At 39.6% G+C, this 18,645-nt stretch overlaps 1 protein-coding gene across 1 annotated transcript in view; it reads right to left on the bottom strand.

Annotated features, from left to right (window-relative positions):
- The window catches only part of LOC103156937 (ankyrin repeat and sterile alpha motif domain-containing protein 1B-like), a 60,935-nt gene extending 42,626 nt beyond the window's left edge, over positions 1-18,309 (bottom strand). Inside the window, exon 1 of the mRNA XM_007579166.2 lies at positions 17,681-18,309. Coding sequence (XP_007579228.1) covers positions 17,681-17,811 — 131 coding nt within the window. The 5' untranslated portion in view covers positions 17,812-18,309. The remainder of the gene's footprint in view (positions 1-17,680) is intronic.
- Positions 18,310-18,645: the final 336 nt, after the last annotated feature.

The raw sequence follows: 18,645 nt of genomic DNA, 5'->3' as shown, positions 1-18,645 counted from the left end.
TTGCAATTTGAAATAAGAAATGTAAAATGTGATAAAAATACATTTTTGTGTTTATTAGATTCCTATTCAAGACACTTTGATAAGAATGGCTATATATGTAATATAGGCGACTACAGAGTATCTTTCTTTACATTTTTGATTGGTGGTGTGCCTCGAGATTTTTTCAGTTAAAACAGTGTACCTTGGCTCAAAAAAGGTTGAAAAACACTGGTTTAAACAATGTCATGAGCTAACTAGCTATCCTCTCTGGTTAGAGTCAACAAACTACTATCTGTCTTGTTAGAGGCAACTAACTAGCTATCTCTCTGGTTAGAGCTAACTAGCAAGCTATCTCTCTTGTTAGAGTCAACTAGCTAGCCATCTCTTTTTAGAGCTAGCTAGCGAGCTATCTTTGTTGTTAGAGCTAGTTGCTGAGCTACCTCTCGTTACAGCTCTTTAGCTAGCTCTCTTGTTAGAACTAACTAGCTAGCTATATCTCTTGATAGAGCTAGCTAACAAGCTACCTTAGTTGTTAGAGCTAGTTAGCGAACTAGCTCTCTTGTTAGAGCTCTTTAGCTTGCTCTTTTGTTAGAGCTCGCTAGCTACTCTTTAGAAACAGCTACCTAGCTCTCTCGTTGGAAACAGCTAGAGGTAGCTAGTTGGAGAGTTATATAAAATAGCCTGTTGCTTTGGAAATGGCACATAGGTTACATATGTTCAATATTATAAAAAATTTGATTCACTTCATATTCATTGATCCACATTTGTGGCTTTAACAGTCCGGGGTTCTTATCTTTGCTCATGATGAACGAACACACTCCATATTGAGGATGTAGCATGTGCAAAAGACTGCGAGATCACATCCACACAATGATAAACACAAAGTGCCTGCGATCCGTGTCCTACCTGTCGACTACCTCATAAAACCTCTTCATTTATATTTGTCATCGGTTTATTCATGCGGACTACAATGATAGACGTAAAGCTAGATGAAGGAATAAAAAGGCTAAGATAAGATTTTCTAACTGATGAGGCGGCTGGCAGGTCTTCTTCAGCTCCTCTGTGAGCCAAATACACTGAAATATCACCGTCATTCATGTTGATGCATTAAACTGCCACCAGTGGCAGCTTCATCTAACATCAACACTGTGGAGTGAAGAGTTGGAGGGGAGAGGCTGAGTGCAAGTCTGAATAAAACCCTTTAAAAAAGTGAAGTTGGAGCAGAGAGTGACTAAGCTGAAAATGTTTCTTTATAGATGGGTAATAAATAATTTAAAGTCACTTACTTAATTGGGCTACATTATGCTGCCGGAGCCCAACACAGCTCACTTGGTAAAAGGTCAATCTGTTAGAAAGTGGTGCCGAGTTAACTGTTGAATTATTATGCCGTCATGTCAACATTTAAGTCTAGCTAAGAGACACATCTTCAAGCAGTGAAACAACAGCTAATCATAGTAAAAATATACAGATTTTCACATTTTTCTGTTGTGACTCTCACCCCTTCAGAACATCGTCTTTGGCTGGGCGATATGGCTGAAAGAGGTATCGGTCTACTGATACCAGCTTATTCGATTTTTGTTTGAAATATCTAAAGTACTGATAAACAGGTGGCGTGACCTTCCCCGTTTTATCCAGTTTCCACTCCACGCTGTTGTTTTTTTTTCTTATTTTTAAGCAGTTTTGAGGCACAGTGGGTGGAACCTGAAACTGCTGCTGTGCCAGTTACTCAATAGGTTGTTGCTAGGTAACCAAAGCATGTGTGAGTTGCTAGGTAACCAAAGTCTGCGAGTTGCTTGAGTTCAGTGAATATTCTATACATTGAATATTCCAACCATTTGTATTATTTGTTATTGGTCACATGTTTATTGTGATATTATTATTGATTTATTGTCCAGCCCTAAATTTGTGTCAACTTTAATAACCAATGTGGAATTCTTCTTTTGCACTTTCACGACTCTGTGACTTTGTGATTGATTGTATTTGTATTAAAAGGCCTGTTTCAAGAAGGTACTTGAACATAATTTTTTTTTCCACTAAATACTGACTATGTCACAAACCAAACTTTTTTGGTAAGGTTGAGTGAAGAAATTTCTCTTATTTTATAAGGTTGTGTTATGGCAAAAATAAGGTTTGTAACTTTGACTGCAACATTTTTGAAAAATCAGTCATTTTAGGCCGCAAAAGTCACGAAAACAATGACTGCGACAACCTAGAGGGACTGTATAACCCTGTGATATATTCCATGTGATATATTCACCGATGGTACTTAGAGTTGGCTACCGTAGCCAATTCTGGAAAATATCGGGGAAACACTAAAGTTCGAAGGAGAAGGATGGCATGACGATGCAGCTCAGACAATGTGACCGTCAATCACAATGACACACAGAAAAAGGCAGGGGGCATATCGACGAAATGTCTCTGTGTCCGACACGTTTCCACCTACCATCTGCGGCGGTAAATAAAATTCGCACACACAGCCTGAATGAAAACACAAGACAACACATTACAGAATCTATACCTGGGGGTTTTCTGCCAGTCAATAAAGCCGCCGTAAATTACAATTTAAATATGCTACAAGGACGGCGAGGTAGACGCAGGCAGAGTGACAGCAGCCGAACGAAAAGAGCTGCAGAAGAAGCATGGTAGAAAATCCATAGCCTCTCTGTTATCTGCACGATAATTGGTTCCCCCTCTACGCTCTGCACTCCACTCGCATCCTCGTCTTCCCCCCTCGCTCTTTTATCTCCTCTTGCACATACAGATGCGCACAACCCCACACGCAGCCATGCAGGTAACAAAGAGCGCAGCAGGGAATCAGTGTACAAAACATTTTTCACGTTAGGTGTGTCACGTTCAGCATTATTTTTGGAACAATGAGCAGCCAGCACAGCAAAGAAGCTTTAGAAAAAAATAATAATAATAAAGAAAAAAAGTCGCTGCACACAGACACACGCATTCATGATTAGCATGAAGCGTGTAATCAGTGAATGGCCTGATTAGCAGGTTACACAGCAGTGCAAGACCGAGATTCATTTACTCATCCACTTGAAAAAAAAAAAAAAAAAAAAAGAAGAGACAAAAATGAGGGGGAGGAGGGGTGGAAACACAGGGGAGAAGCTAAAAAAAACATTTTGTGGAGATGCCAGAGAAAGAGTCACACACACAAACACACACAGCTAGAAACAGACAAAGAGGCACAGAGAGAAAGAGGAGTTCACCCCCCCCCCAAAAAAAAAAATACCGGAAAACAAGACAGCAGACAGTGACAAAAAAAAAAAAAGACAAGAAACCCACCCACAAAGACGACAAAAAAATAATCCACACACAGCGGTTGATGTGTTGGCTGAAGTCGGTTGATTTCAAAGGTTGGAGATGTAGGAATGCTGAGTCAGCAGATCCTTCCAGTTGTCTCCCAGTTCCTCCCAGAGAGCAGAGGAAACTCAAAGGAGAAAACCATGACTGGATATTAAAACCTCAATCTAGTTCTAAGAAAAAAAAAATAATAAAAAATTCTAAAGATCACATATCTGCTGTTTTTATCCAGGACTAATCAGCTGCTTTCAAACCAAACCATAAGAAAAACTAAGGTGATGTAATTCGCCATCGGTTTGTTTTAAGTGAACTCTGAATGCATATGTGGATGCGAGCAGCTCCAAAGGCAGGAAGTGTACTGTAGCATAGTGCATTCTGGGTAAATGCAGCCAAAACAAATGTGCAAGTCTACTGCTAGCAGGAGAAATGGCTTGTAGTTTTTTTTTTTTTTTTTTTTGCAAAAATAAAAAAGCGAAATCCAACAACCGCTAAAATCTGACAATACTCCATTTTTGTTTACATTCTGCGAAAAAGGAAGCTGCGCTCATGTCTTCTTCAGAGGTTTTCCTGTCGTTTCCTTCAGTGTTTCTTACTGAAGGAACAGGCTTTGGATCATCTGACTCAGCGCAGTGGGAAAGTAAACTGCACCAGCTGAAAATGTAACAAATGTTGCAATTTTCATCCCAAATCAAACCAAATCTACCAGACTATCAGGTCAAAAAAAATAATAAAACCCACAAAAGGGTTAAATATCCAAGGGGGTGGACACTTTTCATAGGCACGAAAAGGAAGCTTGTTTTGCTTCCAATTTGCCATCCATTCCCACCTCAGGAATCTCCATCTTCATCATGAATAAAACAATTCGACAGCCAGCTGCTTCCTCGTTCTCGGCGCTTGTAGAGAGGAGAAAGAGTAAAATCGGAATTTGGAAAGGAGTTAATCACCACCAACAATATAATCTCACATTTTTACTACTGGAGTTCGGGGGCAGCTGAATATTTGATGCCTTTCTGTTTAAAGAGCCGCTCATCACGGCGCGGCTCCCACTGGCCATGAAATGAAGAATGAGGTTATGACAAGAAGGACTTTGTGAAAGAGTCCAGTTACGGAGGCTCATTATCAGGAAGACAGAGTGCACTGATGCTGGATCACCATATGGGCAGAACTGTTGAAAGGAATGATACAGTATTGCATTTTAGGCAATAAAATGTTTCTTATTTAAAAAATGAATTGAAATTATTATTCTTAAGACGGCTTAAGTGGATGAATAAAAAAATCTGTATACAGTGGTATTTTTTTTGTCTCATTAATTGCCAGAATTATCAGTAGATTAATGAATTACTAAAATAATCGGTAAAATAAAATGTGTGAAAATGTGGGGAAAATGACGATTACTGTATGGTGCATTCATGGAACTGGGAAAAAAGATTGAATTATGAGACTCCTTTTGGGAGGTCGAACAAAAACAGATATAAATTCAGATTCTATTTAGGAGCCAAGCAACTGATGCATCTCTACTTAGTTAATTAACCTGAGTGTTAAAAATCAATAACAAATAAAGGAGGTTTTGCACATTTAATCAGAACAACTAAAAGGAAGGCCGCAACAGCTGGGACTATTTAATTACATTACATCATATATGTGCTACAACGACTAGCCTGTAGCATAAATATAATGAATAGAGTGCTTTTCCATGCATGCGTGAACCTGACATAACAACACGTGATGTATTGACACCAGCGAGGCCTGCTGGGAAATATGCGTCCACTGGGAATCCGCCAGTTGATCATAACTCACTCCCTGGTTGCTCAGCTCAATCACTCATACAAACAGTTGTAAACACGTCTGGGGACAAAAACCGCCTAACAAACACCTGCATGCATCCGTACGCCAGCAGGGTGTTTACATCAAGTCTGACTCTGTGTTTTGCATTTCCATGGAGTCGCTCCGCGACGGCCCGGCCCCGGAGGCGCAGAGTCACTCAGTTAATCGGATGTGATTAGCAGAGGAGCAGGAAGACTCCATGTCTGCAGAGCCTGAGGACCAAAGACGTGGAATATGCAGCAATATAATTCAGATCCCACAGCTCTTAAATAGAGTTGCATGTGTTTTACTGCAACTGTGCACAGTCTGACTTGTGCATATTCGTGATGCTTCCACCTCTTGTTGCTAGCAGCTAACTGGGAGTGACAACAAACAGGACGAGTTATAAGAAGAACCGCCTTTCATCTCCAGGAACAGAAGCAGATTACATCTCTAATATGACACCAAGAACAAGATTAATCAAGTTACCATGTCATGACTAACAGTCCAGCTCCAAACCTGAATGTCTCATACAACTGAACAGTAATACCCAAACACAATGTGGCAAGGCTAATACTTAAAATATTAACATAAATGAACTGATAATGTCTCAAAAATGTAATCAATTTAGACAGGAAATGCTAATTCTCTAAATCAAATTAGAATAAAAACCTGTTTGAAGCTCATGTTGCAGCCATAGCTCAGAAAGTTGACCTGACTGAGTAAAACCAATGTGATTTTTGGATTCAGCACATCAAAATTACCCTTTAACAGTTGAAAAACCCCAGACAATTCTTTGGTTGTTGACTAGTTATTGATAACTCTAGTCAACAACCAACTCCATGGAAACTCCATGGAAATGCAAAACACAAAGTCAGACTTTATGTAAACACCCTGCTGGCGTACAGATATGAAACATTTATATCAAGACTAAAAGCTAAAAGCTTCGGTGAATCAGGAGGAATAAAAAAAAACAAAAAAACAAACAACACCCCAGCAAAACTTACAAGACTCTAAGTAGTCTGTAAAACCTATTAACAACCTAAATGTGCTTTACACTTACAGCTTTACTGCAATTAGACAAGAAAAATAAGTATATTAAGTATAACAGGTCAATAAATCAATGCTGAAAGTGGACCTGCAGGTCTATCGCCACAAAAATGCTTTAGCGGTTGAGTTTTATGATCTAAATGACAGGAGACAGTGTGGTGAAATGTAGATTAAAAGAAAATAATCAGTACAAAAAACCGCAGAGTTGGTAGGATTCAGTTAAAAATAAAACAACAGGACATTAAAAGTCATCCAAACGACTAAAACACACACTTGGAAGCGTAACCGGCCTCCAGCGAACGCCTTGGCCTGACCACATAATGACATGAGCACTTGCAGCCCCATTCTCCGCTTGCTTCTACTCCTTATCTGCTGCAAAAGCAGAGCTTCATTAAAAGCTGCCATCCATCAGAGAGCGGCGAGCCGAGTGGAATGTGGCTCCACAACGCTCGCCGCGGTACGTGGGGTCGCCGACTTGCAGATTATCGTGGCAGACGGGGCGTCACACCTCCATCCCCCCGCCTGCACGTCTCCTCCACTCTGCATCAACATGTTTGGTTCCTAACAGACCCGACCCGACTACAACGTTTGCCGAATGTGTTGAAGAGAAAGTCGTCAGATCAAGATACACAGAAAAAAAACAAAAAACAGCAATGATTCCTATAACTTACAAAGAAGCTGCAATAATGCCCGATAATTACAGGACTAGTGTTAATCACACTAACATCTTGTAAGTATGCAACAGTGTTGTGTCAACAGTTGCACATTTTTACTAAAAACTGTAATTATCTGAACACTAAATGCACTTTTTCTCATCTTCGTTCTCATTTTCTTGAAAACAAGACAAGACGACAGAGCTTTCCGTCTCTGAAAGTGAAAAGCTGCAGGTTATTTTCCAGTCGATTTCCAAAGTTTGGAACTGAATATATTGATTTTATGTTGCAGCAGAATATATTTTCTGCTTTCTAAATACATGTTACACAAACAGAACAGATCTAAACTAAAATAAAACAATGATTTGTCAAAAGTTATCTTCTATAACACACTTATCAAGTCTAGACTGGATTTCTAACACCAAACATAGATTGATGAAATAAAAATTTATTTAAAATTGACCAGTAAACAGTACAAAATAAATTATGAAAACAATTTTCCCCCATTCTAAAACATTTTTTCCATATTTGGGAATTAAAATAATTCAATTTCAGACCTTTCAAGACTGTACGAACTATCTAAGGCTGATAAGTAACATTTAATCAGCACTTAATGTGGGACAGATTTAAGATAAAGACTTTTTACCAGCTGATTTCATTCATAAATGGAAGAGTAAATGGAATAAACTGCCAAGTATTTAGAACTAATCAGCTGATTTTATTTAGAAATTGGTGTAACAAATAGATATCATCCAAACAAACGAACCTCAGATTTTATAAAACAAATATAATCCCCAGTGACTCTCTTAATCCAAACCACAACATACAGTTATAGATACAGATTCCCTGGATTCTTGTTTTCTGCTGTCAACCGATGCCTATGTTAAACCCAGAGGCATGATGGGTAAAAGATGCTCTGGCACGGTGATAACAGATGTAGTGCAGAGTAAGCTGTGAGACAGTGGGGGGTGAGTGATAAGATGGAAGAGGGCGGGGTGCAGAGGGAGGAAAAAACAGAAAAAATGTGACAGTGGGGAGGCTTAGGAACGGATTGGTGAGAGAAATGAGTGATGGAGAGGAAACTGAAGTGAAATTAAAGGGGAATTCAGGGGAGCTGGACAGAGACTGAAAAAGGTTTCAGCTTCAAATGGGGGAAAGAAAAAAGACTAAACAAGGGAGGAACAAAAAGAGACTCGGGTTAAAGGAGAGCACAGCTTGATTTCTTGGCAGGATCCAGGAGTTTTAATTTAATCACATGCATGGAAAATCATATTCTTTCACATCTTCAACTCATTTCAACCAGTCCAGGTTCAGACATCCTCGGTTTTCTGGCAGTCAGGGTTCAGCACAGGATTATTAACTAAAGTTTCCTAAACACTGCAGCTCGACTGGGACATCCTTTTTCCATTTATGTTATTTTTATTAAACTCAAAACAAAAAGGTGCAGTAAAAGAACAGGACTTTCCATATCTTCATTCTCAGCCACTCCTTGATAGATTCTCAGGTTTGTTTGGGTTGCTGGGTCCAGTTCACACCAGCCCCGTTTAGTCCGCATTAATTCAACTCCAGTTTGTTTGTGTAGAAAGTCTGGTTTGTTTGGGGTGGTGTGAACACGTAATCCAACTCTGGTCCGCTTAAAATCTTGGTCTCGGTTCGGTTGAAGTGAATATGTGGATGGAAGCGAACAAGAAATACTGCTCCAAAAGCAGGAAGTGGACTATGGTGCAAGGTATTCTGGGTAAATAGAACCAAAAGAATGGGACAAGTCTGATCCTAGCCGGATAAATGGCTCATGGTTGTTGTTGTAGATGTCCTACAAACATTAAAATCTAACACTCCAGTACTGTTTACATTTTGTTTAAAAGAAAGTGGCGCTCATGTCTCATTCAGACGTTTTTGTGTCGTTTTCATCAGTGGTTATTGATGCAGCGCCACCACAGGCGAGGAGGGAAACAGCTTTTTCAATTAGTTTGGACTGTTTGACACAATGCAGTGTGAAAGCAAACTGCAGCAGCTGAAAATGTGTCCCCAATCAAACTGAACCTAACAGACTATAAAGTGTGAAAAGACCCTTTAATTACTTCAGTTTTCTACATTATTAAAATCTATGTTAAATATCCGCTCTCAGGATTTTTGCGTCCCCTTTAAATCACCTCTTCATATGCCCTTCTCTCCCCCCGAGTTAACCTCTGACCTATTTTGGATTCCAAGCACCACATGTGGCTTCTAGATTCCCCCGTCAGCTTTCACTCCTCACCGTTCCCCTCCCACAACACTCACAGCCATGGATACTCGCTGCGGTTACGCAAGGCCAGCGGTTATGTCACACGCTCCAGCTCACAAAAAGACACACAGAGAGAAAAACCTGCCAGACGCGGGTTTTTTGGTCATCGCTCCCATTTCTGGGTCCCTTTGGATCGGATCTTAAGTACTGTGGCAAGGAAAATAAACTCTGGTTTGGAAAACCTCATCCTTAGTGGACCACACAGAAAAGCACACCTCTAGACTCCCTACTGTGACAAAGTAGAGGCAGAAATTGAATATTAAACACTCAAGAGGGCAATTAAAACGGAGCATCCACCACTCAGGAGTGGGTAAACCTGTTCATTCCCTCCAGGAGTCGCCATCTTCCACTTAGAGGCTGTTTGTTTGCAGAAGTAGAGGGAGGTAAACACCAGAATAAGACGGGCTTCCCTTGAACGTAACCGAGAGCGAGGAGGGATCACACACCATCTGTCCAATAGGGAATCCGTTTCACTAGTACATGATGTACAACACACACATTTATCCTCATTATACTAAAACAGTCACCAAATCCCCTCTCCTCTGATACAATCAGTTTTCATATACAGCAAATTAAAATAAAATCTATCTGCCTGTGTCAACAAGCCATCTTTCTCTTCAACTGTTGCTTTTTCAGTGAATTCGTTCCTTTAGCTGATTCAGAGAACCACTGGACCGACCTACCGGATTGGTGTCAGCGCCACTACTGACCTGAATACGCAGATCAGCTGTCAGCCGGTCAAAACCAATCCATAAACAGGTTTTAATTTCCTCTTTATGCCACTACTAAGGCAGGGGAAAACCAGTAGCTCGTTTTATTGTTCCATTATTAATGTACGCCAACTTTGAGCGATCTTTTTTGTATTTATAAAAGGGGCAGTAGGTTTTTCTAGGCAGATGGTGACATTTTATACTACAAAAAATGATACATATATCACAGGGTTTCCCCCAGTGTATCATAGGCCTGGCGGTCCGCCATCCTTTACTAGCGCCACCGCCAGGCTAAGCCTTTCTTGTTTATGTTTTTAGGAAAATAATAATAAAAAAAAAACGGTTTTCTTTTTTTTTTCCCCTTTCTTTCTTTTTTCAAGCCGGATTGCTAGCGCCTCTGTTGCTCTGAGCGCTTCACTGGCGGAGCAGATTTATTCCTAAAAGATATGTTTATAGAAGATAGTTTATCGTTTATTCATAAAGCCGGACCAAACACACCGCTGGCACCTCTGCGGGTCGCCTCAGGCGCTGCAGTAACTGGATTAAGTTCACCTCGGATCCCGCGCGCCTCCTTTCACTCAAACTGGACACAGGCTGACCTGTATAGATATTTACATCAACCCCCTGTGAGGAATTATGTTTCTTTGGAGTAGCCTACACTACTTCAAGGTAAGACCACAGCTGCGTGGCAATCTGAGAAACCCCCTGTGAGGAATTATGATTCTTTCCAGAGTTTTAGATCAAGGTGGGACTTTAAACACCACTCTGGTTAGCTCTGGTTGCACAGCTCAAAGTGAACTGCAGGAATAACTTGTAGACGTGCTTTCAGAGGTGCGTTGAACGAGCGGTGGAAATGATTTATATTTATGAACAAAGAATTTTGTGCGGCTTTTCCATCTCAACTCGCTGCCTAGCGGGTGGCCGGTGTGTTAGTTAACGAAGTATTGCTAACCTGATCATGCAGGTTCAGCCCGATGAGGAGCTTTCACGCTCTTCTGTCTGTAACGCATCACGCTGATTTTATATTATTTATATTATTATTTTTAGTATTATTTTTCTGGTTACACAATGCATCAAACCGTATCAAATACTTTGTCCACTTAGTCAGACAGAGATAATGTGCGCGGCTGGGCGGAGATCTGAGAAACTCGTCCCATAAACTCGACCAAGCAGAATAGTTTCTGTGGCACTTATTAAAAACCCAACAGACACGAAGTGCTAGAGCTACTAAAGCCATAGCAGCATTGAATTAAATCTCCCGTATGTTGTGCATCTCTGCGTAGTGCAGCAGATTTAACTCATCAGGTAGGGCCGGTCCAAGGTTGTATGAGGCCTGGAGCAGAATTTGATTTAGGGGCCCCTTTTGTTGCTAAAAACATCAGCACCTCTAACAGATGTGTTGGATTTAATCTGAGAGAGGGTGAGTAGTTTAATTGGCCAACCTAAAAAGCAATCGGTTATAATTGCAGTTTACTAAATTGTATTTGTGAACAGAGCTCAAACTTAAAGATTAAACTCACAGCCTTTCTATTGTAGCTAGGGTAACAAAACAATCTAACTATGAATATTGTTCTTTGAACTTTTACAAAGTAAATTTGCCAGCTCCTTAAAATCTTACATTTAAATGTTAAACAATTTAAAATCTTTCAATTTATGTATGCTGAAATTTAATCAAATTTAGCAGCATTGATCATCTCAATAAACAAGTATTACATTCATGTATCTGTTGTCTGTGTTAAAATATTAGCATGTATGGGGCCCCTGAAGCCCTGGGGGGCCTGATGGAGCTGCTGACTTAATTTGGATTAAACAAAAGTGCAAATAATTGATATTCATTTTAATTGTATAATTTGATTTGTTGTTTTAAAGACTAGTTGTGGGTTTAAGTAGTGTTTCACTGGCGATGTTTTCCCGTAACGTATAACAATGTTTTTAAATTTCCTGTCACCTTAACATCTTTTAATACAAAAACACGGTGGACCGCCTCGGCACCCCGACCACCAGGCTTAGCAAGTTTTCTGGGGGAAACCCTGTATCAAATATAATTTAAAAGAAACATGACTTTGCAATTTAACGCCTTGAAATTGGGCCTGTCTCTTTAAGAAGGTCCTGCTCTTTCGAACACTCCCTTTTCAGCTCCTCCATTATGGCGTTTACAACCATTCTTGCGTTGGACTGAGAAATAGTTTGTAAGATGAGTTCAACAGAAGCGCAGTTACACCAGGTGTTTGCCAATTGCTGCTGCCACTAGTCTGGAGGAGCAAAGTGAAAGTAGGTGATACGTTAGGAGAGCAGCAAGAATCACATAATACTCCTGGTATGTTTTAGATGAAGGAATAACACTATAAACATGATTTTTAAAAAAAGCTCAAAATGTAAATTTTACATAACTTCCTTTTAACAACTAGCATGGTGTTCATAAATAAAGTGAATTTATAGAAAAGTGCAGTGAACAAGCATTTAATTTGGGGGGAAAAAATAAATGAGACATTTGCTATTTTCTAAGTGAGCTACTTGGATATTCAGGAGAAAGTGCAATTATTAAGTATTTATAATATAATTAAATACTCCCCTACCTCCATCCAACAGTTGAGTGTTTTATGATTTAGTTTTCCATCCCAAACAAAGAGACACTTGTCATTTACAGTAGACTTCATTTGCACACACACACAGACAAAAAAAGAGCCATTAAACTGGAGTGAGATCATCCAGTATTGATTTTCCACTGCACCCCACACCACAAATCTGCAGCCGAGGATCGTCTTCCCCACATCCCGTTACCTAATACGCATATGTTTGATTTTACACGCAGAGTGCCTTTGGTCCGGTCCAACGAGGGCGATTCTTTCAGGAAAATGGTGAACCTTATGACTTAGGAATGCTGTCGTTGGCTTGGATGTATAAGGATGGGAAACTATGCATTCATTTCCACAGATCATTCCTAAATCATTACCCAACACACACACACTCCTCTGCTGCGACCTTTCTGTTGACCCACCGAAGGGAGCGCTCTGGTAGCAGGGGTGTCATAGTAAATCACATGAGCACGGTTGTGTGTGAGTTATCTACTCAATGTTCTGCAGGCATAAATCATATGCCAGTATTTTGACTCAATAAAACCAAAGTATCTATTGGAGAGAAGATATCAATCAATGGCTAAAGATTTACCAATAGGCCAATTCTGACTTCTGACTTTTTTTTTCTTTTACACATTCTTACTTCTACATCCTAAACATTGCCTTCAATCTTTGAGTTTATGTGTCAATAAACTATGTATGCATGCAAATAACTGTAAAGCAACAATGGGTAGTGTCAGGTTTAAGAAAAAATATTACCACACATCCATCATACAATGACGAGATAATAAATCAACAACAATACATATTGCGACAAACAGGTGATCAATATCAATAGAGTATTCAATAATTTCACTGAATTTATCCATAACCCCATGGCATTCTGGGGGATTCCGGCAGAAAAAAATACTTTTATCAGCTCAATCTCTCATGGCTAGCTAAGTAAGTTTGGCGGAATCAACTAACTCACTTATTCTTTGATTACCTAGCAACAACTCACTCACTCACACTCTCCCTTGCTCTTTGGTTGCCTGGCAACAACCTGTTGAGTCGCAGAAGTAGAGGAAAGGTCATGTTTGGCAGTACTTAAAAACAAAAAATTAATCAATAATTATTGGTATCGACTGATATGAAATGTTTTTCAGCCATATTACCACATAATGCTAACACATATATATCACTGATATCAATGGTGAAGTAGTAAAACAAATCTCACATCAGTCTAAATCACTGAAAGACTTTAGTGGCACTAAAGGTAACCACATAATGATCACCATAACGACAGTCTGTGTTGAAGGCCAAAAGACGTCTGACAAGGCTCAGAAAATTTCCAACGTCTACTTGTGCATGAAACTGCCGTCTCCACGGTTACTAATATACCAGGAAGCTCATAAAGAAGATCATTAAAGTTATTTGGAATAAATTCCTGGAGAAGCATGCAGAGTTTTCTATGAATCACCAGCTAAACATTTTGAGGTTTTACTGAAAAGTTTTGCAACAAACGTTCGGACTTAATGACACATCAGTGTTGTGGTCACATTAAGAGGCATTTATAGCAGCGATGAAGCAAATTTAGCTGCTGATCAACAGCTTAAAAAGAATCTGACTTGTTTTTAACACATTAGTAGCTGTGTTATTAAAGGTTTTTACTTATTTCATGGCTTTAAGTTGGTTGTTTACAGCAAATCTTTGTGTTGTTAAGAGCATGTCAATCAAATAAGCAAGGCAAAATTATGGCATGGTATTTTTGATTATGTATACTATTATTATTTGTAAGATATGCTGATTAACATATTGATTTCAGAGTTTTATTTGAACCTTCTTTACTTGTTTACTTAACTTGAATTTTTGTATTTTTAAACACTGATTATAAATAATTTCCATTTAACCACCAACAAGGGTTGCGTTGGGTTATTCAGGGGTCCGATTATTGGTGTCGCAATGACTCAGAATCAATGAAAACTGGGTTTAAAATAAAAATACTTTTAAAATAAATTACAGTTGACATTTGAGCCCTTTTCTCATTATTTACATCCATAATTCATAAAAAATAAACACATATTGTGGGTATCACGTAGCTCAGTGGTACACAATAGTTGAGTACAGCTAAATAATCTGTAGGCATCAACTGTGTCTTTATTATTTATTAAAAGTATGAGACCTGACAGAAAGGACGTCATTTAGAAACCATTTTTTATAAAAAAGAAGTTGCTCGAAGCGACACGTCAATCAGCAACCGTCCCAACAGTAACAATGGTGACAATTGGCTGTGGGCGTAAACCTCCATGGTTTCCACTCTTCTTTCTTTCCATCATTCCATCTATTAGCTTGCTGCTAAATCCAGGATTTACTCATCATATGTGTGACAGGTAAAAAGGGAGCCACATTAAGCCACTCGTTGTGGGGGAACCCAAAGCACTAGAAAACTAGACAGGTTTTCTAGTCCCTTCGGTTAGTTTTGGGTCTTCAATTGGGTTTTTTACCAGTTGTACGCAGTAAGACTCTGGTTCTTTTTGGCTTTTGAAACTTTCACACTTAAAACATCATAAGCTGAGTTCCTCATAAATGTGTCAATCTTTGTCAATATTCTGCTAGTGTCGAAAAAACACAATTCACAATTGCGATGTTTCCATTACATAAATTAAAATAACGCGATGAACAGTTACATGAGATATATTCATAATTCAGCGATGGCGCTAGTGATCATCATCTATCAAAAACAATCCCATCATTCTAATACTACTTCCTGTCGTCTTCTTTGGCATTTCCATCAGTAGTAACATCCCGCTCTTGATCACGTGACTCATATGATGCAAAAAAAGTGTTTCCATTGCAGCTTTACGCAATACATCCATTTTGATACAGCCGAAAAACCACCTTGTCCTAGTGCAAAAACTTTTTAATCAAAAAACATGACTTTTTTCTAAATTACCAGGTTTCCAACAAATAGAATTTCAATTTGCGCAATTTTAAGGTTACTGGAAACGCAGCTATGGATGAGAAAGCATTTCCTTGTCTACTTTGACAAATTCTGACACAATAAAAGACCTAAAAATCTTAAGCCACCAGAGAGTCTAGATTTGGAAATCTTTAAACACAAGTAGTTAGCCAACCAGCTAAAAATCTCCAGCAGCAGCAGCTAATAAAAGTAGCACTTGTAGCATTTGCTGTGTACAATATTTTCACCTTTGTAAAATAAAGACTCTGGTCATTTTTTGCCAAAATCAAAAAAATGATTGTAAGAAGGTGACAATGAGGTAGTAGCATTGCATTACCACAAGTCAAACATTAATTTTTATTAACCCTGCAGAAAAAAAGGGAACAGACTCATGAACGCACGTAAATATTACGCACAAACTATACTTCTCATGAACTGAAAGCCCACAGAGAATATCTGAAACTTCCCATTAGAAGTTATAAACAAGAACTAGAGCTGCTGAATTTCAGGAAAGTTCAATATTCACCTCCAAATAGCTTTCAAAGATGTTAAACCAAACTTCTTTTACAAAGTGGTATAGTTTTTTTCCCCAGCAGGAAGTGGAGGAGGGGCAGCGCCTGAGGCGGTACTCCTCCCTAACTTTGATCTGATTATCACCTGGGTCAGCGTCAGTATGACCACAGAGACCAAGAGGACGAAAATCTTTTGTCTCATGGGTTATTTGACGTAAAAATGCACAATAGCAAAAGGTGGAACCTGCAGGCCCCTGCAGTCAAATTGCATTTCCTCATATCTGGACATCCTCTTTCTTCGGAACAGAAATAGAAATGATGCGGCAAGCGTTTCGATCATTGTTAAAAGCCTCCGTCAACTCCAACACTCGGCTCGCCAGGTTCCATGCGAAAAGACTCGGTTCTTTCCAAACACACAAAATGATCAACGTAGCGATGGAAAACTTGCATGCGCGCACCGTTGGAGTGTAAGCCGCCTGCTGCATGGAGAAATGTGTGAAAGACTGAACTCAAAGTTACAAATGCTTCCATCATCTGAGCATCAAAGTGTGTCCCTGCTCTATGGAAGCTGTCACAGCCCTGAATCTCAAGGTAGCTGCCGTCTGTTCTTTTGTTCTCGCTGTGCAGAGGTTTCCCCACCTAACAGTGAAAGCACGCCTGGTACCAGGAGGGAACAGGCGATGACAAGCAATCCAATAGTTTTCATTTCACTCAGATTCTCTACTTGTCTTAGTGACTCACAGACGTATTCAGACACATGTTGTCATGTTAAAACCACAAACTTGAGTGAATTTTAATGGGATTTGATGTGGCAGCTCAAAGTAAGGTATAATTTTGGACTTTGATTAGGCCATTCTAACAACATTCTAAACTATTCCAAAAAACCCTGAATCATAATGCTTAATTTTGACCAACAAATAGTGTTTTGCATATCGGTCAAAGCATAAAAATAGGGGTGGACGACACAGACTTACAATTTTATCACAATATTTTGTAGTGCTACTGCGACAGAATTCATAGCGTCACAAACATTAATGCCAAACGAAAATGTGATTTATTTCACTAAACTTCATATAGAGCAGTCATTTAATCATATTTATTGATTTACTGTTATTTATTGATGATCTTATGGAAAAAAACAGTGGATAAAATAGCAGAAATGAAATTTAAATCCATTTTTTAAAAGCAAGTTGAATTTATTGCGACAACGATAAATAAAAAATGTTATTGTATTAAGAAATTTTTCATAAATTCCCACTCCTATGTTAAATTTTGACTTTTTTCCCCTACACCGCTTTAGAAAAACTTCAAAACAAGACACCAAATGGCTTTCTTCTTGCCAAGTCTGCAGAAATGCCAGCTTTTTGCATTGTGTTGCCAACAACTGTCATGGCAACAGATTCTCCCACCTGAACTGTGGCTCTCTGCAGCTCCTCCAGAGGCACCACTGACCTCTTGGTCGCTTCTCAACTCAACGTAAACTCAGACGGAGGGAAAACTTTATTTTATCTAGTGATATCGGAGTAAACGGGGCCTGAAAGCAAATGTGTGCCAAAACTTTTCCCAATAAGATTCATTTTAGGTTTTGTGGTGGTAACCTGACTAGATGTGAGACGTTTTAAAGGGTGTGAATATCTGTATTCAGCTTCATGCTATAAACATGAAGCTCCTGCAGCAACTAATGTTGATGCATGATGCGCCGTCTGTTCTAATAATCAGTGAAAACTGTAGTGCACTTGTGAGGTAAAATATAAGGTTAAAAAATAGCCTAAATTTGCAGAAAGGGAAACCTCCAGGAATCCCCTGCAGCGCCCCTGGGACTCCCAGGACACCGCAGAGCTCCACCTGAAGGAGGCTGCTTACCTCAAGAGGTTGGGGATAGGGATGGAGCCGGATCCTGACCCCAGTATTCCCTTTTTCCCACTCAACAATTTCTCCACCAAGGCGACATTCCCAGTGCGGGCGGCTTCCAGCAGCTCCTGCTCCTTCCCCATCCCGGACTCTCAAGTTTGCAACGACAGGGCGATGAATAAAACAAAGAAAATCCAACAAATCTTCCATAAAATCCCTCCGCTCCTCAGCGTCTGCCGCGGGGAAGCATCTAAGGAAGGATTCCCTCTCTCTGCGTGGAAGTGGGTGTTCTTGATGCTGCAGAGCACGGCTCCCCTGGTGCCCTGCAACCTCAGCTGATTCACATCCACAGCTGCGTTATTTACTCCCGGTGTGTGATCCTGAAACCTGAAACAAATCCCCCTTAGCACGCCCGAAGTGAAGAGTAAAAGCCGGTTAAAAAAGAAAAAAAGAATAAAAACTGAAACTCCTTCTTTGTCCCGTTTCCTCCGGAGCTTCTGCTGGGAACAGACGGGAGGTGAAACTCCGTCTGCAGCCACAAAAAGCTCTCCCAGTCCGCTCACCTCCTCCCTGTCTCTCCGGCGAACCAACCGCACTGCTCCGGCGATTATCAGGGTCGGCTCAGACTCAACGGTCAAGTTCCACCAAACTAAACCACTGACTTCCGGTAGCGCCTTTCAAAATAAGACCTCAAATCTTCGTGGATGGACTTCTGCGTATGTATTCTTCCTGTCAGATAACATACAAACCAGGTAGTGACGATGCCAATTTCTACAACCGTGTGTTAGAGCCAATGTAGATAGAAAAAAGGAGGAATACATTTCCGCAAAAAAAAAAAGTCAAAAATTTTGAGATTAATCTCAGACATTTTCTAGAAAAAAACTGGAAATTTATGAGCTTCAAAAGTAAAAAGAAAAGAAAAAGTGCAAGAAAAAGCTCAGAAATTATAATTTTTTAGAATTTTTTTAAATAAATGA

Source organism: Poecilia formosa, unplaced genomic scaffold, assembly GCF_000485575.1.
Source record: "Poecilia formosa unplaced genomic scaffold, Poecilia_formosa-5.1.2 Scaffold509, whole genome shotgun sequence".
In the NCBI taxonomy this organism is placed as follows: domain Eukaryota; kingdom Metazoa; phylum Chordata; class Actinopteri; order Cyprinodontiformes; family Poeciliidae; genus Poecilia; species Poecilia formosa.
The sequence above is the reverse complement of the archived record's forward strand: the minus strand, read 5'-3'. Positions and strand labels throughout refer to the sequence as shown.